The 25,853-nt window shown below is 35.4% G+C and overlaps 1 protein-coding gene across 3 annotated transcripts in view; it reads right to left on the bottom strand.

Moving 5' to 3' along the window:
* Positions 1-25,853, bottom strand: part of LOC134533103 (protein 4.1 homolog) — a 203,699-nt gene that overhangs the window by 11,283 nt on the left and 166,563 nt on the right. For 2 of the 3 annotated variants that reach the window (XM_063370352.1, XM_063370351.1), the window contains exons 10-15: positions 24,784-24,938; positions 12,638-13,012; positions 6,498-8,804; positions 5,156-5,266; positions 2,637-2,750; positions 37-156 (exon numbers count right to left, since the gene is read on the bottom strand). In XM_063370352.1, the coding sequence (XP_063226422.1) occupies positions 37-156; positions 2,637-2,750; positions 5,156-5,266; positions 6,498-8,804; positions 12,638-13,012; positions 24,784-24,938 (3,182 nt within the window). Of the gene's footprint in view, positions 1-36; positions 157-2,636; positions 2,751-5,155; positions 5,267-6,497; positions 8,805-12,637; positions 13,013-15,615; positions 15,751-24,783; positions 24,939-25,853 lie in introns of all 3 variants that reach the window. The other variant, XM_063370350.1, reaches the window with a different exon arrangement.

Raw genomic sequence — 25,853 nt, 5'->3', positions numbered from 1 at the left:
ACATGCTTCAAGCGCATGCGAAGCCATACACCATACCTTGTATGCAGTGGCTCCATTGGCATAGAAGAGGTTGTCTGCAGCTGGATCTTCAAAGTCGATGGGCGTCCCAGAGTCATTGGAACTGGTGCTAGAGGTACTAGAATGCCGAGAGTGTACCTAGCACGGCCATGCCAGCCAACCGCATTAGCACATTTCTGCATGCCACAGCTCCAAGGCAAGACGTGCCGTGCGCTTTTCATATCAGCGGCAAACTCACGCAAGAGACGGTTCATAAAGATATCTTGTAAACTATACATTTCTGCCATTGTCAGTAATTCGAATTGTCAATCAACAAGGTACTATACACTTCACCTAGTGTTCTGATTATAACATACTTTTATAAGAAGCTGATTTTTATTGTAATGAGTTGAGTTAGCATTAGCGATCACTCTTCTCAAGAACAGTCATTGAGGTCCAGACAACTACAATCCACAACTGCTCCCTCTCAGTGACATGAACTAATCACAAATCAAATTTGAAAATGGTGTAAAGACAATACTTTTAATGACTTGACTTCTGGTCAAATAGCATTAAGAACTTTTGGAACCTTAGTTTCAAAGGAAAAAAACAGTTACGGAAAGGGCTTTCCGCCTTTCCCGAAATGCTGATAAATACCTACATCTTTATAGGTATTTCAACTATTTTTTTTCCCTATCCAATACCTGCATTAAATTCTCAGCTCAAACCACCCCCCTACCTCTGCCACGAAAGTAGTACCACATAAGTAACATCACAGTTGAACAGGCTGCATAAAATGATTGAACACCGTGATTACCTACTAGTCATAGCTGGAGCTGAGCTGACACCCTCACTACTCTAAGCCATTGCTGAACACCTCACGTGCAGAGGAACCAAGGGGCCTGGGGGACCCTTGAAGATCCTGACGAAATCACAAATCCACGCATCATTGGCATGAAACACGAGTATTCCTGATTCCCCACTGTTTGCTGTGTTACGAACAGCATTCACTACGCACTTCAGCTCATACCGTATAGAAAACCTTAATATGTTCATACTTACAACGTTTGAAGGAAACATTTGCACTAAAGACCAACAAATTGTAAAAAAAAAAAATTGCAGGGAGAGAATAAGAGAAAAAGAGGGGACAAAACATGGAAAAGTATTCATGCTGAAAAATGAAAGGGAAGACCTATCTACACGAGAAACATTGTAACTTTGTAACCTATTAGAAATTCTGAACACATGAACACACTTAAGACGAACAGCATGTCTTGCCTTGGAGGCTGCTACAGGCTCTGCCATGCATACAAAAACAAATTTCTACAATCTAGGGGAAAACTCCTAGAGAAATGAGTAGAACATAGATAAATAACGTAAATGCAAGACATTTTTTTGATAATTTTGAACATAACCAATTTTTTGCAAAAAAAAAAAAATTATTTTCAACATACATATTGCATAAATTGTTTTCTGTGTTACATTAACATTAGTCAGCATGCTTAGAAGATAATAATAATAAAAATGAAAAATCATTACATAGATATGGGTCGGTAACATCATTTTACAACATTTGAAGATTGAAAACAACGGCTGAAAATTATATTCTTAAATTATTTTTTTTCCTAATGGAGGAATCTAAATATTTCTTAGTGGCCAAAACAAATGAACACATTTATACCATAAAAAAAAAACATGCAAAAAAATCCAATGCAAAGCACAAAATACAAAATATATAACACTGTCAACTGTTAAATGCATTTGCACTTGTTGAATACAAAAAGTGAAATGGAACTCAACCAGTACCTCGCAGTTACTCTTGCTGTGAATGCCAATAATTATTGTCACACCACATGCTTAGTCATGCTAGGACAACTGAATCAAATAGACAAGCAGTGGCACTATAAAACACAAGTGTGTTTAATTTTATTCGGAATATGATGAAAGATGCCAAAGTTTCCATTCAAAACATTTATACATTCAACCTGCACTCCCATTTCTTTTTTGTAATCTTTGATTAGTGTTATCATCAAACCAAGGTATTTTATGTTAATTTCATTATTTATATAAATTTACTTCCAAAAATAATTTAAAATATAATTAAATTGTTTTAAATATTTATTGAGTCCTGAATCTGTCTTCCAGATGGATTTAACTGAAAACATATTTAGCATGCTTAAAAACTCCATGTCCACTGTCTTATCCATGGAACTTTGCCAAAACATTCCAAACTTCATACTTACGAAAAGGGTAGGCCTCACCTTCTCGCAATTACAAATATTTTGATACTGCTTGCAGTAAAGCTACGTGCTAGTTTTTTTTTTTTTGGGTTTGACATAGCACAACTTAGCTTTGGCTACTTGTTGAAGTCAACACTTGTGAACTCGTGTGGTTATCACGATTGTCGTGACTCACCTGAAATAATAAGTTATTTCCTCGTGGCACTTAGGGACTTAATAAATAGTTTAAAATTAGAATTATAGTAAAAAGATGGAAAAATCCAAGACGGAGAGGCCTAATCCTCCTTAAAAGTGTCCTAGCAAATCAGCGCGGTACATCACATCTTGCTTCATGCTAACCTATAACTTACTACACGAGAGCTGAGCAGTTTCTGTGGGCTGAACCTAGACGTGCAGTACCTGAGCATCGTTGCTGAGAACTGTGGATGTGGCTCGGACCTCCTGAGTCACCACTCGCTTCTCCTGCCGAGTGGCGCTAGTTGTCATCGTGTGCGCCACCGTTTTCTCCTCCACCTACGTATTGGTGTCAACACGACCAATTAACATCCATCCTTCAACACTGGACACAGCACATGGCGTCGCAGTCACAGTGTGGCACTCCTACACCGTTCATATTCACTTTACACATAACTTAACATAATAGAACACAAGGGTTGATAATTAATTTCAAAGTACCAAATACAAATCAATACACATTTATTTTGTAGACAAGTTCCATTAAATGAGGGCTGACATAAATTGTTACTTATGGCAAAAACAGCAAAATAAACATGTTTTTTAATTTGTTTTTGTCCCAATATTAGTATCAGCTAAAAACTTGAAAATAAGAGACAAGTACACTATTAAAAATAACTCTGTTTGTGAAATAATTCAGTTCCTATCAAGGCAGCAATTGTTACAAATACAACCTGCAAAAATAACATATCGAATGTTGCTGACAAAAGTAAAAGCGTGAGCAGTACCATTCCGATGAAGATGACACTAATTGTACAGTATAATGCTAATTGATAGAGGCTCTTTAAGTAAAAAAAAAATTTGTATTTTCAATTGGAATATATTATACATAATAGTGGTGTGCAGTTGTAGAGTGGATGATTAACATAGCAGAGTCTAGATGCAATAAATATTTGTTAAATTGAAGAATTTCTCATAGAAAACCATGTGCAAACATGATTATCATTAAAACAAACTCAAATATGTCACCTACAACAGAAAATTTTAATAATACATACACCACATGACCATTGAAAATAATACATTTACGTAACAGTAAAAATATTAACATATATTAGTGAATATTGCTTCAACACAAAACCAAAGAACATCGTAGTCATGCCATGAGCTTCTATTGGTCCACACAGCATAAAAGAATGAATGAAATGAATCCAGCCCTACGTAACGGACCCATCTGCAGACACCATATGACACTAGTTCTCTAGTTAGTCACCTAAGTTTCTATTTATGCTGGTAACGTTTATCCCACCTACGTTTATTAAAAAAAAGTACGCATGCTGGCACACTACATACATGCAGTGCCTACCACTATAACAATACCCACACTTCTCCGCCAATAAGTTCACTGGCCTAAGTGTTCAGTTCTGGAAGAACAGGGGAAAAGAAGTTACCATTAGTGAGTACATATAGTCCTCTACTCTTGTACCTAATGGAATTTTTAAAAGATGAATGAGAGTAAAATCAGACTTTTGCATGTTCGAAAAAAAAATAGTATGCTTGTAGATGGCTTGAAAAAAAAAATCATGACTCACTATCTTACAGTCTTCAAAAGGCAATTTCTGTACTATAGTCATTTAGTTGTGCCTATATAAAATACATGGAAGTCAAAACTACATAGGATTAATAAATGATACTAGTGGACATACTGCAAAATTTCTATTTCTATGTAACTTTCTACATATGCAGTATCTTGTTACTTATGATTCAGTAATCTTTTATTGATCTTAATGTCCTCACACCTGAGTTATTTGTTTTTGCCAAATAAAAAAAAAAAAAACTACTGCAGAAAAACATATTCATCCCTCACTCTCACACACACATTATTTATTTTCTTCTTAAGTATGCACGACTCACGAGACTCCTCTTTACAGTATATCTTTTTGAAATGAGACAAATCAAAAAATAATAAAATAACCACTCATCATTACATGTACATAACTGAATCTTTTTAAGTGAAATCAAATGACCAACGGATGGTCAGGCGACTGACGTATGCTCTTGATCATTAGGACTCCAGCCTTACGGGTGGACAACCATTTGATAACATTACGCTTTAACTGTTCACATCGAATTTAGACAATGTTTCACAAAAAAATAAACCATGCAAGTAATCAGTCTCATAAAGAAATCAGATCTCACAGCCACTTAAAAGAGGTCAGTTATATTCAGTAATTTGAATGATTCGTGCAATGGGGAAGATTGATTTAAACCATTATTTTTGCCTTATGTCCACAATAATGACTTAAATTATGTACCAATACATAAAGATAGAGCAAGAAATTGTATAATTAACTAATTCACCATACGGGCCATACTGCTTCCTCATTATACAGAATCCTCCAATGAAAATATTTTGGAATAAAATTTTAGTTTACAAGCACTCGATTCAAAACACAGGTATATGAATTTTTACAATGTTCACCTAAATAAAATTTTCAAGGTATGCATACATGCACCAAATTATATTTCATGGAACATATTCCCTAACAGTTAAAAATTCACTTCCATAATATTTATTTCAAGTAATTATTTTCAGATACAACTATTTATTTTAATACTATAAAATAATTACATAATAAACAATTTAGCTCTTTAATGTGGAGTTTTTTGATAGCAAAATAATAAATTATTTTGGGACTAAACAATTAAAGGATGACAAGAAATGGACGGATTGTCGCAAATACCTGACTCGTCTTGGCGTTTTTCTCCTTATCCTCTGTTGTGGTGGCAGTCCTGGTCGTCACTGCAGTTGCTGTGATGAAAGGTGAGCGGCCTCCATCATCCAAGCCTTCCGCCTGCATACACACATCATTTGTCAACAACCACTTCAGAGTAAGTTTATCATAGACCGGACATAATTTCTGCAACAAAAACTCTTTTGAAATTTTTTTTCCATACAAAACAAGTTAAAGCGAGAGATGTTAGATCAGTGTTATATACAAAAAAAAAGCATGCTTGCTTAAAGCACCACACCCAGCTGAGAATGAGTGGTTCTAGTTAATGTCCAGTCACATAATGGTTCACAATGATGCCAAACCTAATCATTTTTTCTTGGGTTAGTGTCTCTTACAAGGTGAGGTTATTAGGGACTAGAGACAGATACGCTCAACATCATAGTTTAAGGGAACTGTAAAAACAGTTGGCCATAGCCTATGGCAAGGAACTACTCCAGCATTTTCCTGAGGTGATTTCAGAGAAACCATGAAAAGCTGAAATAAGAATAGTCAGACCAGGATTCGAACCCGAGTCCTCTGGAATACGAGTCCAGCATCCCACCATTATGCAATTTTACTCACGCAAACCTATTCATGAATTTGTACTATTTCATACAGAAAATATGCTTGATTTATAAGATTTCAAATAATAAATAATATGTGAAATCCTGTAGTCTCTTTATTCAGTAATATAATTCTATAAATTTGTAGGCACAACCTCAATACTATTAAGAATAATTCATTTTCATTCTAATGTGTGACAGTCTCGGTAAAATAATTTTGTACAAATAAAAACAAATTACACCCAGAAACAACTACTTGTCACACCAATAATAATTATTTTTTCAGTCCCAAAAAAACTACATAATTAAAATAATTACTAATCATGTAAATTAGTACATAAAAATACCTACAGTTTCTATTTCTTTGAGAACAAATCTGCAAAAATATTCTAAAGTCTAAAACTCATGCAGGTTCACAGCCCTAGTATACATTAATTATTATTGTATCAATTATTACCTAAACAACGTAAAAGAATGTAACAACAGCTAACACTAGTAATATTTACTTTAACACAAATTATTCAACATGCTAATACATGCAAATGCAACAAAACGAAATGAAAAAATGAAATTTTCTAAAGCATATCCAAATGAGAACCACTAACATTGAGCAATTGAACATACAAGGATAGGAGCAGGAGTTTAGAGGGAATTACGTTGTTAGTTACGATTGGGAATGTCGATTGTTAGAGCACGGGGCAGTAAAACATTAATAAGTCAATAATTAGTTTAGTGGTATTATACTTCACCTTGTTCACTTGAGTGGACAGCGTAAAGGCCCCGGTCCCACCTGGCGTCAGATCTTCCACCTTTTCTTCTATGTTCTGTGTCAACCCCTCCTTGTCCTTGACAACCACTTGCTTCGTCGTCGTCTTTACGATCTTTGGCGTTGAGCCGGCATCCTCCGTACCCTCTTTCTTTGACTTCTTGGAGGACTTGGGGATCTTGAGTTTGGCAGCACCCGCCAGATCCCGCGAGACGTCGCCCTTGCCCTCCCCGTAGTCCGACAGGTCGTCACTACTCGAACCCACTTCCCCGTCGCTCCCTGAGATCGAGCCTTTACCCTTCTTCTTCTTGTCTGCACTGTCCTTCTTGGTCTTGGAGATCATGAACACACCGCCAAGAGTGGACGGGTTCACCGGCTTACCCGTGTGCTTGTCTATGACCATGTACGAATTATCCCCCAACGGAAGCTCTCGCGCATCCTTCGGAGAGGCTGGAAGGAATCGCAAGCCAACCACCGGCGACTTGTTGCTTCCCAACGATGCAGCTTTACCATCGCCGGAAGAAGCACGATTACTTGCTGGTGATTTGCTGCTTTCCGAAGGTAAGCCTTTTCTATCCCCACTTTGTGTTCCAGTGAGTATGTACGTACCTGCAGGTATCTGGCCACTTCCTTGAGGCTGCCCCTTGCCATCTCCTGATGCAGGTACCGTGTATGCAAAAGTACCAGTAGGTGATTGGTTTATTCCTACTGGCTGCCCTTTTTCGTACGCCGATGGTACTGAATATGCTGACGTACCGTAAGGTGGCTGGCCACTTCCTACTATCTGCACTTTACCATCTCCCGCTGCAGGTACTGTGTATGCAAATGTACCTGCAGGCAGCTGGGTACTGCCTTGGACTTCCACTTTACCGTCTGCTGGTAGAGACCCAGCAAAAACGTACGCACCTGTAGGTAGTTGGCCCAGGTTACTTCCCTCCAACTGCCCCCTGCCATCTCCAGGTGACACTGAAGATGTGAAAGTGCCTTCGGGCAACTGGCCACTTCTTGGCATCTGCCCTTTGACATCGCCAGAGGAGACAGTGTACGTAAAGGTACCAGAAGGTGCGCTTCCTTCCAATAACTGCTTTCCTCGCCCATCTGCAGGCACACCAAATGTGCTTGTGCCTGTCGGTAGTTGGCTACCTCGCTGTCCTTTGCCATCTGCTGATGGTACTGTGTATGCAAAAGTACCTGCAGGCAAGTTTTTCATGTCTCCTGTGAGAGTACCATCCCCTGCTGCACCAACCACAAACACTTGTTTGCCATCAGGCCCAATCACGTAACCTCCTGCTCCTTCCACGTGCCTCCCGTACGCATCCACAGGGTAACGAGTCGACTCGTTGGCAATGAGTGCAGCACTAGCGTCTTGCAACACTCTCGACTTCTGGTCGCCAGCTCCGGCGTAGACCGCTCCATAGGGGAATCCCGTTGCTGTGGACGACTGGTCGAGTATCCTACCCACGTCTGGAGATGCCCCGGCAGCTCTCGCCTGCTCTCTCCTCGCTGCACTCTCCACGTAGTCGACTCCTGGAGTGCGAATGGAAATGAGAACTGGCTCGCCATCCTTGCCTTCCAGAGCCGTCTTGCGCTTCTCTGCCGTCTCCGCGACCTTCTTGTCCTCCCCCGGTGCGTAGTTGAAGGCCAGGCCAGTTACTCGCTTGCCCCCCGAAGGGGAACGGTTGTCGTCGGCCGCTGCCTGAAGCTCCTCTTGGCGCTGGCGCTCTTCGTAGGAGAAGCCATGGCCCTGTGGCAAGAATTTTCGTGTCGGGGTCTCGCTGTCTTTCTGTACGTAGTCGTACTCGCGGGTGTATCCGGGCAGCTGCGGCGAGCCCTGGGGAGGTCCACCCCCAGCCACTGGTGACTTCTTGCCTGCTTCGCTCCCTTCCTTCTCCGGGCTTGTCTGTGCCGATGATGGCTCAGACTCTGTCACCACTTCCGTGCTTCCCTTTCCATCTTTCTTCTTACCTTTCTCTTTCTTTTCCTTTTTCTCCTTCTCTTTCTTCTCCTTCTTCTCTTTTTCTTTCCTTTCCTTCTCCTGCTTTTCCTTCTCTTTTTTCTCCTTTTCCAATCTCTCCTTCTCCTTCTTATCTTTCTCTTTTTTCTCTTTCTTCTCTCTCTCTTTTTTTGCTTTCTCATTTTCTGAATCTTTACCTTCAAGAACAACAACGCCATCTTTGCCTTTTGGAGAGTCCTTGTCTTTGCCTTTTGGAGATTTATTTTTATCTTTTTCTTTGGGTGATGTTTTGGACTTATCTTTTGGTGAACCCTTGCCAAAAAGAAATGCAGGTGTCTAAAATTGGAAAGAAAAAAAGAGAATAAAAAGTAACATGCAAAATAAACACACACACATGCTCAACTAAATATACTTTTTGAAACAATTTATTGCAACACAAAACATACACCTATAAACAGCCATGAAAAAAACATACTTTTACTAAAAATCTATTACTTTTGAAAGGATAATCCATTTAAAAAAAATTAAAAACTGAAACCAACAAACAAATAATAATAGTGCTACTACCCATAATTTATTAACAAAATGTTTTACTCCCATTTTTATTAGGAAAGGTGGACAATCAATTTGTTAGCCACAGCTATCAAAAATTTGTAAACACTAAATAAAGGGCAATGATTTTTTTTAGGACAATAAAAGAAAAAAATTATTTCTAGCAAGGCTTCAATTGATACTGTTTACTTGTAAACACCTATTCCAGGAATTACTATTTTTGGTTTATTGCAATGATTATCAATCTGTGTGACACATATCCCTGGGAGTCATGAAACGTGTCTGCAGATCATCAGTAACTTTCCTATCCAAAAGAAACAATATATTCAAAATTAGAAATTCATCACTACAACTGTTCTAATTTTTTTTAAGGCTTTCAAGCTGTGTAATAGAAAGACTATTACAATCTGTACTAGAGCTGGCATCTTTTGGAACTTCAACAGTTTCAATATTCGGGGTTATTCAGTTTAAGTGTTCTGAAAATTTTCTATAACAATAAATTACTTATTTTTTGCAATGCAACATTTCTCTCTCAGATAAATAGAGAGTTAAATTTGTTCCCAAATTGTATCTCTGTTTGGTTAATTAAAATTATTTTTGAGTAAACTGAAACATAAATCTTTTTGCTTTATCTTATTAAGTGAAATTTTAAACAGAACAAGAATTTGAGATTTCAAAGACTTGAATGCAGTCTTTTTTATCATATAATAAATTAGATGGATGTTCTTGTATTATTTACATTTAATATATTATTTCCTGGGTATTTTAAACTAATATAATTATTATAATAAGTATGAACCAGTTACGTTTTATCTGCTAAGATTTAATGAAAGGGACCTCACTATTATACATACAAAACTAGATGACAATTCTTGCTTTAGCATATATATTTAAAGAGCTAATATTACCATCAAAATATGTATATACTAACAATAGCTATATGAATTTAAGCAACACAACCATGTAATTATATTGAGCAAATGTTTGCATCAAGTTTGAACTCATGATCCTGAGAGGTTATTAATTATACTTAGATTATAAAAAGCTGGTAAAAAAAAAAATTCTATCTTTTAAAAAAATCTCCAAAAGTACATATATTGCAACAGAACTGACATTTTATGGCCTTGTGTGTGTTTCAAGTGTTCCAACATAGCAGCCTCGCCACTCCAGACCACTCCAGACTGTCACTAGCCTAGCACGCCGACTTAGCGACTTAGTCGACTCATCACACTAACTGAATACATCAGGAACTTGTACACATGAGTGCACGTGCTTTGTGTGAGAAGGTGTTGGGGCACTTGAAGCCTGCGTTTACTATTACCCAGCATGCATCTCTTGCTACTCTACTAAAAAAATTCTGACCTGTCAACTGAACTTTCAAAATGCTTGCGTATCCTCAACATGAGTTAAATTATATCTCAGCACTAATTAGACACAATGCATCCGATCATTCACAGAGCATCCAACTGACTAATACCGCACACTACATTAATGGTAATTACTGGAAATTAAACTAATCATGCATTCACAAACCTATATATAAAGGCAGATTGATACAGGATAATTGAGAATTCTATCTAGGTCCAGCATGTTTTAATCCTTAACTGTTACTAAAATCATGTGACTTATTACTGAATAATAAATGCACTAAATTAACTAGTATTACATTAAAAAAAACTAACAGTTATTAAGTAAAACATTTTATATCAAACTATTTTAAAAATAAACATAAATAAAGAAAAATACCTTAAATCAACTTGCCTTTGTGTTTTCTGCTAATATAAATACTTAATACTGAATTTACTTGAATCTCAGGGGCCATCAATTCTAAGCTATGTGATGGTCCCTGTTTCTTGTGCCCCATCCTGGATTATTGTCTAACTAAATAACATTTAACTACCAATTTCATGTCATAAATAATAAAAAAACACTCCATTTTCTGAGCTCAAAAATAAGTATCTAAGACTAGAGCATAGTATGCATGAAGAATGTGATAAAGCCTATGGATGTACATGTAGATAATCAATTTGACCAAAAAAGCATCTTGAAAAAGTTACTATACTGTACAGTGGTGATAGGTGTTTTAACAAATAAAAAACTAGGCCTACACTCTAAAACCAAACCCAACTCTTTTAGTAGATATTAAAAAACCATTAATCCCCACCATTTGTCTGAAGGCTTATTGGGAAATGGCTTACAAAAATTAAAAATTAAAAAAAAAAAAAAAAAACCTGTATAAAATTGTATGTGAACCAAAGACCACATGGTTAGAAGTCGTGAGGACTCAAGTCAGTGAAAAGTTTAATCTAACTGATATGCTTTGCTAAAAACTTGTAATTAAGTTTCATTTTTGTTTGAAGCACCATGTAGAAGACTCCAAATCAAGGAGAAAAAAAACTTAGGTATTATATTTTAAACTTTAAATATACAACATTGTAGTTTATTATAAGGTAAAATTTGATGAAACTTAAATGAGATGACTTTGAAGAACTTTAAAAAAATTAAATTTGATACAACAAAGAGAGTGACATGGGAATTATAAGAATTAAAGATTCGCGACCAGACTTTTTACATCACTTACCTCAACATTAACATTATTATCTATATAGTACTTCCATATCCTCTTGTATTTAGACAAAATTTTCAGCTTCATTCAGGGCTATTAGATTCAATGCTAAATCATTATTCTTTTCTATATAAATATGCTTACGATTTATTACGTTATACTTTAAAATTTATCTTCGACATACAGTTACGCCAATGGACGGAAATTCCAATAATCATCTTCCAATTAGCGAGAACCACCCTTCGTAGTTATTTATTTATTTATTTTAGTTTGGGAAATCCATGTAGCTTTATGTGGCTGAAGTTGATTAAAACTGTCGTATGTACTGGTAATTAGAATTTTATCTCATCTAATACCAATCACTTCGATATCCAGTGAAGTATAGAGATATTGGAACTACATTAATTTAAGTTTTTTATTATGATGGTACATAGTAGGAAATCACATAGTGTAGAAATAGAGCATTTTGTACTAAAAACTGTGTAAGTAAGCTTTCTTATTACATATTTATTTTATTTGAAAAATATATTTGACAATAACCTGGCTTCCTTAACTATCACACAAAACATAAAATATTTTGTAACTAATCTTTAACTCACAAATTTTGTGCCAATGATCCAAAACCAAAATTGAGCCGGGAATCTAGATATTAATCATCAACATTGGAATCAATGAAATGTCTGTGTTTTAATTTTGACATCTTCGAATTACAATCATCAAAAGTGTGTTTAGATCGTAAGTAGCTAATATGGTGTGTGATTTACATCAAATATGAGACACGAATTAAAAAAATTTAAATCAAAATTAAGAAAAAAATAACTACGGTCATAGGTTCCAATATGTTTCACATACATTACATGTAGATACATCCTACATCACTTTGTTCAAACTCCCTAAAAACTGAAAATTATTTGAAAAAAAAAATCATGACTGAAAAATGTTTCAAAGCCAAGCAATAAAACATTCCAAACAATCTCTGAAAAAAAAAAAACAATAAGAGGCACGAATAAGCAAGTCATAGTATGTGAGACATGCACCCACACCTACTTACCTTCAGTTTGATCCGTTCCCCATCTTTATCTTTGTCTGTTTCAGTGTCCGAATCACCTTTCTCTTTTTCAAAGTCTTTCTCTTTATCTTCCTTCTCCTTGCCTTTGTCTTTCTTCTCCTTATCTTTCTTCTCCTTGTCCTTCTTTTCCTTCTCCTTATCTTTCTTGTCCTTCTTGCCTGCGGGAGACTTGTCCCCGGCTGACAGGGTTACAGACACAGCATCATTGCCCCGGCGGTTCTCCTTCTCTTCATCTCTGTCTCTGTTGTCTGCCTCGTTCGCAACATTCTCCTTGTCCTTATTGTCCTTGTCCTTCTTCTTTGACTTGCCAAAACTGAGCGCCCCGGTTGGCAGCACTGCCACCCCGCCCACTGGCTTCTGCAAAGCAACGGGAATAGCACTGTGCCAGCAAACCAACGAAAACCAAACGGAACATAAAAAAAGCCCAGAGGTGGTTTTGTGTGTGTGTGTGTGTGTGTGTGTGTGTGTGTGTGTGCATGTGTGCATGTGTATATGTGTGTGTTGTTGTGTGTGAGTGTGTGGGGTTATGTGTGTGACTATGTATGTGTGTCTGTGTGTGTGTGCATGTGTATATGTTAGTGTTTGTGTGTGTGTGTGTCCCACACAGATGCACTTGTACGCACACGTGCTAGTGCGCACACACCTGAGGTGATGAAAATGCAAATACTACAAAAGCTAAAATAAGGGGGAAAAGACACTGTAGCTAGAAATACAGCAAAATAATGAGCAATAAATAAAATACTTAAGACATTCATTTTTTATATCAGTGCAATTTCATTCCAATGATACTGGTACGTAATTGTGAGAAAAACCACATAGCTATCACAAAAATAAAAAAAGCCTGGAATCAAAAGAAACATAGAAGTAAAAGCAAGGTGTTAATGACAAATTAGGTATCATATGTATGACTTATGTATTTTATAAATGTGTAACACTGTTTGGAAATCAACTATTCAAACCAGAGCACTTAAGCTGTGGTTAAACGGAGCATTCGATAACATAAACAGAATGTGTATACCTAAATCTGTGTACACAGTAACACACATTCCAAACATGTTAGATTTAAGATTTTTTCTCATTTATCTACACTAGGTCTAAGACATAATTGACAGAAATTACATCTGTAATGTTTCTTTATAGAATGGATGGTTCTTTGTAACTACTAAATTATCTTTAAATTAAAAAAAAAAAAAAACACTGTTTATAGCAATGTGACAAAAACAACATGAATTGTTAAATTTAAAATGGTGGTATACATAGAGTGTCAATTTCAGCATTAAATAATTAATCAACCACACATAAGTTTGCAAAAGTACATACATACTGCATATTGACTATAATGAACAAGCACACTTACCAAATAGATAAGTAACTAGTACACAAACAGAACAAAAATTTGAAACTACTTACATGGTAATAATAAAATATATTTGTACCTAATTTTGTTTAAGAATACAACATGCCAATATAATTAAATAATATTTATGGCTGGAAAATAATAGAAGCAAATTACAAAACATAACAAACAGAAACATTAACTTTTATTTTTAAACAGAAGCATGCCCAAAAAAAACCTCTCTTTGTTTACACTGCAAATTCCAGTTTAAAAGATCAAGATCATTGTGAACAAAACACATATGAAAAGTACATGTAAAAATAAGGCTGCTTTGAAACAATATATACTACCAGATAAACAATTTCATTTTCTATACATTATAATAAAAAGAAATACATTTTTACAAAAAATATTAAAATTTTTAATTTCCGTGCTCTTGAGATTGTTTCTACTACAGGCATTTAAGTTGAAGACATGCAAATTGACAAAAATAAATTACGAAAACAATAATAAAATATTCACAAAAGCAATTCAAAAATAGTGAAAAAGAATAATACATAATAATGAAGAAAAAAAAAAACATTCCAAAGCTTCCAAATTAACATTGCGTTGGCTGCAGTGAAGACATCCAATGTTTCACAACCCAAACTGGTTCACAGCTAGTACATAGACCCTTATAAAACCAAGAACATTTTGTTAAGTTGGCATTAAAGAAATGCTTAGGGATTTACTAAACCAGAGGTTAACAGGGGTGAAGAAATTTATATCCATACCTTAATCCTGTCTCCATTGAATTTGAAATTCTGCACTTATTTTTATTAAGTATTTCACGTACCTGTCTAAATAAACTTTTTCAGGGTGTGCTTTCATTAATCTAGAAAAAAATAATACTAATTAAATATATATGTTAACAATGCAAAATTTTTTTTTGATTGTAATAATGTTATTTTTCTTTTCCCCTTTAAATTTGCTGAAAGCAGCACGAAGTCAAACTAAATCTTCACGATACCTTTTTATGTCCACTTTCATTAAAAAATTGCTAAAGAAAAGGTTAATGCACTCTGGCACAAACACACATTGGATAAAATTAGATTATCTTGTGTTTTAATTCAACGTTGTATTAGTTATATGTTTCCCTGTTAATATAGTTATACCATTATTTACCACGTACTGCTGCCTATGAATTAAAAGGTCTTTGAGTAATGTGTCCATGTGTCTGCGTGTGCAACATAAAGACCAGCGTATATGGTTTTCATTTATACTAAACATCAGTTTTACTCTGGAATTTTGCACACTTGACCTTCGAAACAAGAGGAAGGTTAGCTGTCCGCGTGAGATTTCGAAAAACCACTCCCATCCCCCTTACCCAATCCTTCAAACTTAAAAAAAAAAAAAAATAACTACCTCCGTTCTCCTTGCATCGCTCCCCTGAATAAAGCATCTTCACTCTGTGTAAAGGTCTGGCAATGCCAGGTACTTCAGCTAGTTACGGAATAAGAGTAAAAAATGTTTGCATGACTGGCAGCAGAACTATAAATACCGAAGGGATGCAGGGGAAACTCGAAGCGACGGAAGTGAACCAGCCTGGGCCGTGGGCCACCGGGGAGGGAAGCGGGGGGGCTACCTTGGGCTTGCTCTCGCCCTCGTCGGTATCGGTGCCGGACTTGCGGCCGTCCTCCTCCCGGCCTGCCTCGTACTCCCCCTCCATGGAGCTGGACGAGCTGGCAGACGTGGTTCCAGTGCTGGACTTCCTTTCCAGCTGCGCCCAGCGGCGGCACGCACACACACCACACCACATTGCACGTCACGCACGCTTCCCCCCCGGGGACTGTCACCACACCCCTGCGTGCGTTCCTCCGCAAGTGTGAGCTCCCGTCAGTGCCCAGGTATCCACCGAGTCCCCCGTGTGCCCACACCTACCCTTGTGCTGCTGCTCGCCCCACCAGACTTGGATCAAGGGTAGACACCTTTGTAAGGATGAGATTTGAGAAAGGTGATAAAATGTAGAGTTGTTCCGATACTTAACCTTTTTTCAATGTACTTGTATCGGGCATGGTATCGGGCAGATACATTAGTATCATGTTACAAAAAATAAAAACGGCTTTTTTTTCAGCAATATTTTTCAACCAGTTGGTCCGATAAGAAATAAAACGGGAGCTATGTTTGCTTACATAATAGACCATTACCGGTAGTGAAGGCAAAGAACTATTCCGTGAACATTTCTGCATGCCAACAAAAACGTGGGGTGCGATTGATATATTTCATTACACTGAAATCTTTGCAATGCTTGAAAAAAAAATACTGTTTTGTTTACGTTATTATGGTTTCACGAGTGTTTAGTGTTTTCGGCTAGTACTGTTTTTAGGATTGCAATCACGTGTCTTGCGTTTTTTTTATTTAGCAGCTATGAGTTATTATTAACTGGTAAAAAAAAAATGTCTAGTGTGTGGAAATACTTCTCTAAAGACTTGACAGACATAAGTAAAGCGAAATGCAACAACTGTGGTAAAATCGTGTCTCGGGGTGGTAAAGATAAAAGTAGTTTCACGAAATCAAATCTTATCAAGCATTTGAAACATTGTGATACACATCAAAATGTGTTGAAACTGAAAGCTGAAAGCTTGGAGTCAACTTGAAAGTGTTTCGTTTGCATCTACCAGTCAGAGTATTTCTGAACAAAGTAGCAATAGTAAACCTACTTATTTTGGAGAAAGTAAACAACTTACCTTAATAGATACTTACAATAAAAATTGCAAGTATGAGAAAAATGACAAATGGGCGAAAGAAATAAGCAGAGCAGAGTATCGGGGTATCGGAATGGTATCAGCAATGGTATCGGAAAATATGGTATCTGAACAACTCTAATAAAATGAGAATCAAGTGCAAGAGTTTGACAAGGAACATGGCTGAAAGGGATGAAGGAGTGGGTAAAGAGGTGATGGTAGGTCTAGAGCAGAGTGAAATTTGAAAGATGGTGGGGGAGACAGGAGAATACAGAAATACTTAGCTTCAAAGCAAATCCAGTCAGAGGCTGGGAGCTTTGCAGGATCACATTGATGATAAATGAACCCTGAAATCTCTGATTTCCAACATTTACAGCATCACAATAATATGTATTACTTATACAATAACAATACATGTATATTTTCTAAAACTCAAACACTAATGGGAATGAAAAACATAAATGAATTTCCAAACTAACCCATTTTTGTTTAACTGAAAGTATGTATAATATGTGAACCTAATTTTCTAAAATGATGAAGCAAGGACTTCCAATATTTTACCACACTGAAGGTTTGCTCTTACACAAAGATAATGCACACAACTATGGCGCGGCTAGATGGAGTGGCATCCCACATAAATTTGGGCGATTCATTTGATCCAGTTGCAAATATCCACTACAACACTGCTAAGTAACCTCTCTGAGTGTCTACACTTGCGCAGACACTGCAAGTTAGAGCACTGCATGCAGATTCCTCAAACAACTGGTGACAGCCGTGCACTACCATGCAGTGATGCCTAGCTACACTCTGATCGATTATAGACACGGGATAACCAATGGATCACGACTTTGAACACACGGTTTTTTTTTAAATTGCAAGGAAGAAAAAAAATATATATATAAAAAATAATTATACAGTTATGTATATTCAGAGTTACTCAGCATTTGTGAGAATATCCACAGAACAGTCTCACATATAACATACACACACCAGCTTTACAACTACTAAGTACACATTATAATATTTTTTGTAAAAAAAATATATCTTAATAGCTGAATATAGGCACATAATAGGAGAAAAAATAATAATGTAAAATGAAACTTACAGTTAGCATAAAAGCATACTTAAAACCAACAAAATGGTAACATTTTGGTCAAAAGATAGCCTGTTACTCAAGAATTGATACAATGAAAAAGTTCAGTAACAACAAACATTTCTTAATCTTGTTTGTTACACATTATTAGAGGAGGAAAAAAAAACTAAATCGTAACTATCAATAAATTTAAAAATCATTTCAACTACTATGTTCACATTTTGTCTATAGCACAACAGTTCTTGTGTTTTTATTGATGTAGTCCATGGTCTAAGCCAATTCTCTTTATTTTTTTGATACTGGTACATGATACAAAACAAAGAAATAACGGTTTATTATGGATTTAATAACTAATAAGTCATAAATTCATATTTTCGATCTTGGACGAGATATGTTCTGCTACTGTTTTACAACAGTAGTGAAATAATTTTGATTATTTGGTATATGCTTCAAATGCTGAATAAAGTGCTTGTTAACTATCATGCCTGTGAATGTATTTTAAGCCACCATTAATAGTTTGAGCTTGAACTGCTAAAATTTGTGTGTTTTCAATGTTTGCATGTATTGAATCAGGTTAAAAATAGATTTTTGAACAAGTTTGGCATGAATAATATCAAAATAAAATGGGAATAACAAATTTCCCACCTGCTGTTTTAGGAAAGATTTTTTTTTTGAAAATCCAAAATCCCATCCAGCTCTAGTAAAAACTGATCTAAAAATTACTGGTCAGCTTGGAACTGAATGAAACTTCTAACAAAAAAAAATTCACTAGTACAGCTTTATAACTTTCAAAATTATTGTTTTTTTTACTACTGTTCACTTTCATTGAAAGCTATTTTAAAAAATTTGACGTATGGACCACAAAAAATACTTTGGAGGGTTTTTAATATGAAAAAAAAAAAGCCAAAGTGATAAAACATTAGTGGAAAAAATTATTATTAATTTTAAGATTCGTTAGTTGAATGTCTTAGAAAATATACAAGCAAAACATACATTGACATGGAATACCTTGAAAGAAAACAGGTGTCATAGCTTACTGTTACTAACCAAAATTAATTACTAACTCTGAGATAACAGACTAAATTCATTGAAATATTTAAAACACTAAAAAAACATTTACTGAGTTGTAAAATAATTACACTGCACCTACTTTTAATTTAGCTGGTGTATCTGGTGTATCTGGTATATGCTGAATTACACAATGTGAATGCTGTTATGTAAAAATTCCCCACTTATGCTCATGCCATGAACTGCTGAAGTACCATTTTAAATTTAGTCCACGGGGCAGTTGCAGTTTACTATAGTACTTACAACCAGTGATAACAAACTAGATGTAGAGATAATTTTTGAAAACAAAACAATCTTAACTGTAGTTGTGTTCAAAAAAAAATTCACAAAACACAGGATTTATGGTATGTAACTAAATAAAATAAATACATATGGAGCCAGCGCCGCAACTAGAGTCTCTGGCACCAGGGGCATGAATGGATTCATGCGCCCCCCCCCCCCCCTCTTTTTTTTGCACATACCACACCAATAAAGCGGGGGGTCCAAGGGCCCTCCCCTCGCAAAAATGGTGCTATTTAAGCATTTTCCATACCTACATGTAACAGTTTCTGTGCTACTGTAACTTCCATGCATGAACCCACTATGTCCATAAAGTAGTCCGTATAATCACTAGACTTGTTCATTAAATTGTCGTCATAAATGTTTTTTAAAGATTCAAATTCAACTTGCGAGACCTTTTTGCAGCAAAGATTTTGATGATATCATCATAGCAAATAGATGATGCTCTTCCTCACTGCCAGTGGTACCATCTTCTCTGACAACATTGTACTGTATTCGTATAGAGAACGCATTAAAACTTTCTAACTTCTCCCTTTACAATTTTTTATGTTAATGATGAACTCAACATTTTTCTCAGAGTATTTTAAAATAAATATGTTGAGACGTTATATTGTAAATCAGATTAGACATTACTGGCATGCAAGTTAAAAAACTTTTTACCAGTTACCAGTTGTTGTAGGAATTACAATGCAAGCGATTTCGGCGCCCCCACAGCTTTGCGCCCGGGGCGTATGCCCCGCTTGCTCCCCCCTAGTTGCGGCCCTGTATGGAGCTAAATGAAATTGTGGCTAAATGAAATTGCAACTAATTCCAAATTATTCAAACAGTGCTTCTTGAAATAAATTTAAATTAATTAGCATTTTTTAATACTACATATCTACATTATTTTTAGTACTACATAATAAACAAGCTAAGATTTTTTGAAGTTTGAACATTTAAAACATCTGCTTGTTTGTAAACATGTGTATCAATAAAAGTAAATGAACAGCAAGTAAAACTTACAAGAAACCACAGTGGACCCAAATAAATGACAGAAAACTAAAAATCTCCACCATTTAGTTGTCGTCATGTCCCACCGAGAACAAAAGTTTCATCACGTTATTTAAACAATTAATGTACCCTAACTATAAACTAATTCTGAGAAAAATTGAGCACAATATTTTTACTGGAAGGTTACATGAACACAAAACTGATTTACTAGAGATGATAGAAAATAAAATTTATAAATGTACTTGTTAGCATTTATTTTAAGTTCTACAGCATTTTTACAGTTTTCAAAAATTTCAAGATGTGTCATTGTTTTGATGTATTTCTCAAACTCTTTTTTCCCAATTAATATGTTGAAACAATTTTACAGTATTTTAAATGTAGCTTACATACTTATAAAAAAATGATGCGTCTTAAATTGAAGTGCTGTGGAAGGGGACCAACTGATTTTATTCAACCCATTATGTAATATGAAGATGTTAAAGCATTAACCTGATACATGTTTATTCTACTAAAGGTAAGGAAGAAAATGAATTTTTACATGGGCAAGCTTGGCATAGGAGTCACTTCAGTCTTTAGATATGAAGGTGAGACATAAAAAATGCTAATTTTACACGAAATATTAACTAAGTATCTATTATTGAATGGAGGTAAATTTTCAGCAATATTTGTTTTTACACATAAGGATTTAGATGTGAAATATATTAACTGCTATGGCCTTCATCCTTAAAAAGCTAAATAACATGCTTAGAATAGCTATTTTAGTGTCTAGACACACCGATCAGTAATAACATTTATTCGGACAATAACACGCAATATAGTTTATGACAAATACTAGACTCTAGAAAAATAATTAAAACACTTATACAGCAATGAGCTAATCCATCCAGAAAATAGTTAAAAAATTAAAATGTTCTAAAAAACTTTATAAAAAACTAACAGGATTAATATTCATTTTAAGTAGTTTATGTCCATCTTGATAAGATGAACTGAATTCAACCAAATGCACAAAATGTAGAGCTCGCATCTATGTATTCCAACCTCATCACTCCGCAGCAATCAATCACATGAATATTGCAATGGCTTCCAAATAAACGAACATCGGCCAGATCGTGAAAAACGGAGTGAAAAAGACAGTGTATGAGAAATTTGCTGGTTAGTGAAATCATAATGTTTTGCTGCCCGTAAATTTACTTATGGCATTCATTCGTGGGGCTATATTAAAAAAACCATTTTCCATCATCTCTATGTATTACATATGTTTACAACTTATAATGTAGTCTAAATAGTGTAGTACAAATGTAAGCTGAACACCATACATACACATACATACTAATGAACTAAGTTTAAATTTAAATGTTGAATCCACAAACAATAAATATTCCTTTTTAAATTTACTAAACACTTCCAAAACTTACACAGTTTTAAAGTTATAATATTAAGGGTATTAAATAAAGACTGTGGTTACCACGGCCAATTAGCATCTACCACTAACACAGTATGACATTTCATCTTTTAGGATGATTAAAAATAAGTTACTCAAATTTTAGATCCAATAAAATTACTTTCTGCCGCATGACCAGGGAAGTTTGCAGTGGATATTATATGATAAATAAAGTATTTATATGGTTTACTTGACCACATATGCTTATGAAAATTAAAAAGTGATCTCTGCATTTACAGAATTAATTTTTAAGATCAACCTGTTCTGGCTGAAACAAATTTTACTCAAGATTAAAGAACATGTATTAATAACATTTAAATAAAATAAATCAGTTGGTATTTATGAAGAGTGGTCTTTTAACTTTCTTGAGGGAAACTGTAGCTCGTAGCAAACTCACTTGGCTTAAACTAGCAAAAGGTATTAGACTTATAAATCATCTTAACTTAATAAAAACTTTTCATTCTAGGATCTCAACAGATAAGTTTCTGCATCCCATACGGGATTTTTGGAGAGAGATTATACCAGGCCTGCCGTTTTTACGGATTTTATCCGTTTTCACGGATATTTGAAGCTTAAAACGGACTAACGGATAAACGGCGACATTCACGGATATTTACGACGCTTCGCCGATATTTTCATATTTTAATTTCGTTCGTGTAAATATTTACATTCAACTACCAATTTGAAGTTGTCAAACCATACATACAAGCATTCCACAGTAAAGCAAACACACACATTACGTGTAGCGCCATGGAACTTCCAATCGTTTAACCACAAACCAAAAACATTTACTCCCAAATAGCATTTCATGAAGTACAATATCTATGGTTTCGGGGGAAATGGTTTTTGTTTGTTGAGTTAAACGCTAAGAAGTGTCATGGCGTCAGTAAACATTGGTCTTTTTTGCCATTACATTGTTTTAGGTGCAGCATTTGTTTACAAACTTCTTACGTGATTTAAGTAGTAGTTTTGGTCTTAGCTGATTGTGATGGAGAAAAAGCGAAAGGCTTCGCCGGACAGGTCACTTTATAAACAGCGTTATCGTAAAGAATGGGAGCTAGAATTGAAATGGCTGAGGCGTGGCAAAACGGAATTTTCCGCCGTTTGTTCGACTTGCAACTCGGAACTGAACGTGACAAAGGGCGGCTTGAAGACGCAAGTTCATGCGAAAAACCAACGAGCTGCTGATCAGAGTTGTTCTTTGACGAGTTTTGTAACCAAACCAAACAAAATAATTGATGCGGAACTGTTATGGGCGAACTTTGTTTGTGAAAACAATTTATCTGTGAAACTCAGTGATAATTTCACGAAACTTGTCCCGCAAATTTTTCCAGATAGTGAAATCGCAAGAAACTTTCCTTGTTCTCGCACTAAAACTAGCCAGATATAATTATTCAATCTTTGGGTACATCAGCTGCAGATTATGTTATCTATGCAATGAAAACACAATTTTTCACACTGGTGATTGATGAATCAACTGATGTTACAGTCACTAGGCAGGTTGTAGTGTTAGCAAGGTTCTTTCCTTCTGAGATTGTTGAAACTCATTTGTACAAAGTAATGGCTTTGAGTGGTGCTGCAACTGGAGAAAATCTGCTGTGGAAAGGATTTTTGCAGCAATCTCAAGATGGTTAAAACTGTTCACAGATCGTCAATGGAATCACCAATATTAAATGCGCTGTTGCACTGCAGAATGAGAACATCTGCAGGTCTGGCTTTCAAGTCCACTGACGAGAAGCGGAAAATAGCACAGAACATGAAAAAGTAGCTAGTTAATGATGTGAAATACATTTGTTTGTTTTTTTAACTTGTAAATAAGAAAAGCACCAAAGCCTATACTGAAGAGAAATTTTTAAATTACTTTTAATTTTATTGTGCTACCAACTATTAGTTTTGTAATGTAAGTGGCAAATCTTAAATTTTTTTTACATTCATTTGATTTTTTTTTAAATTATGTTTTGGAATGCAATGTATATTAAAAATTACCACGAAAAATAAATTATATCAATTACGGTTATAAATTTTACAGGATTTTTAAATGCTGTAAAGAGGATTTAGGAACCTAATTTGGTGACAGGCCTGGCATAAAATGTCACAGTATGAAATTAATGGGAATAATGTTTTCCACTTCTTTGTAAACTTGCAAAGGCAATGCTTATTCTTCCACACAACAATGCAGGGGTGGAAAGGATATTTAGTAAGCTCAACCTTATCAAGTCAGCGCACAGGTCATGTCTTGAATCGCCAATGCTAAATGCTTTGTTGCATATCTCTTCTAGGAAGAATATGGCAGAATTCCAGCCAACAGAAGAAATGAGGAATAGGGCAAAAAATCTGAAATGTGATATTTAAATACTGCCAGTGGTGAAGTGTAGGCTACGTGTGTGTGTAAATACTTGTATAAACAAAGTGTTAAAAATTTAATTGTTTTGATTGAAGTATAGTTACGTACATTATTATCAAGTAATTTTCATAAAAATTGCATATTTTTTTGTATTTTTTAATGTACAGGATTTTTCAGGATATTTTATATTCAAAACAAGGATATTACAGGATATTTCACATTTCAATCAAGGATATTGTTTTCAAAGTGGTGGCAGCCCTGGATTATACCAATGGAGATACTTATCAATGGATGTAAAACCTAGTCATTTTGACCCTAGAATGAAAAGTTTTTCTTTTAGTTAAGTTGAACTATAAGGCTAACACCTCTTGCTAGGTTAAGCCAAGCGTGTTTAGCTAGAGTTACAGTTTCTCCCAACAAAGTTTAAAGACTACTCTTTATAAATTCCAACTTAATTATTTTATTTAAAGTATTAATTTATTATTTTATTATACTTTATTATTATTGACTTTACTACTATATTATTAAATTTTATTATTTAATTTTTTTTTGGATGTCAGATACAGCACTGTAAGTAGACTTAACTAACAAATCACAAAAACACAACCCCTGAAAAAACAACATTTCGGCAAGAAAGACCATGTGTCGTGCTGTTGCCTGGTAGCAACCAAAACTACCGAGGAACAGAGAATTCAGACGGTTAGGCATAACCCTTCCAGATAACTTGAAATTATATAGTTTTAGTAACTCCCAAACTGACCTACTGCCAGTCCATCTCTGCTCACCGCGTGAACAGATTGCCTTGGCCAGCAAGGCCACAGTTTAACAGATCTCCATTTAGAGCAACTACGAACCTTCTCTTTCAGCTTCTCCTCCTTCCTCTTGAGATCCCGGACAGCCTTGGGCTTGTCGTCGATGTGCTCCATGTCCGGGATGTGCTCCGGGGGATGGGACATGGTGTGGCGCTTGTTGAAGTCATCCTCGTACTGCTGCTTCGGCCCGGCCAGGGCTGCCGACCGTCACCACGGGGTTCCTCATTTCTCAGTGCCTCCCCACGCCCACATGTACACTCCACCACCACCACACCACTAGACCCATTCACAAAAATTTTGCCGATATGTAGATGCAACTGTGTTCGCAATCCACAGATTCCGAACCAATATAGGAGAAAACACATTTCGGTTCAAATTTTTTTTAATAAATTTATTAAATTACCCCAAAATAACATGTTCTAAGAAAAGCATGCATGCAAATGCACATGTATTTCAGTTTATAAACCGAAACATAACCTCTCCTTTTTTTTTAACTCATATTTTTTTTAGCTTTTCTTTTTTGTTTGTTGACGACTAGTTAGTTGCTTATTGAAACATGAATTTACTAATGGAGGCTGGGAAATTTAATTATTTAATATATATGTGATTATATAAAAACAGATTATTTGATAATAGGTAACTATGAAATATACTGAGTCACCAAATCCGAAGTTAAAAAAGAAATTAATGTTGCAAAATTGTGACACTTTGTTCATGTTTACAATTCAAGAACAGGAATTCCAATACCATCTTAACACATGAGTGGGGAAACATTTACGGTACCCAACATTTATACGGAAATTCATTTCATGTATGTAGTCGCTTTGCACGGGAAACAATAAAAGTAATTTATGTAATGTGTCCTATATTATTGGTTATTATTTTTTTATTCAATTTTAAAAACTTTACGTAAGTTAATTAAAAAAATATCTTGTTCATGATATTACGAACACTTCTTTGCATTTCAAGCAGTTGGTATTTTCCGTTGTTTGTAGTGGTAGAAAGGCTACTTAGTGGTAGCTAAGAAATGATGCAAGTTCAAAGTATGTAGTAGTACAAAAAGTGAAAAGTGTACTGGTGGATTTTTAGGTTATGACAGGCACTTTCATTTT

The sequence above is a fragment of the Bacillus rossius genome, chromosome 6, assembly GCF_032445375.1.
Source record: "Bacillus rossius redtenbacheri isolate Brsri chromosome 6, Brsri_v3, whole genome shotgun sequence".
NCBI classification, from domain to species: Eukaryota; Metazoa; Arthropoda; class Insecta; order Phasmatodea; family Bacillidae; genus Bacillus; species Bacillus rossius.
The sequence above is the reverse complement of the archived record's forward strand: the minus strand, read 5'-3'. Positions and strand labels throughout refer to the sequence as shown.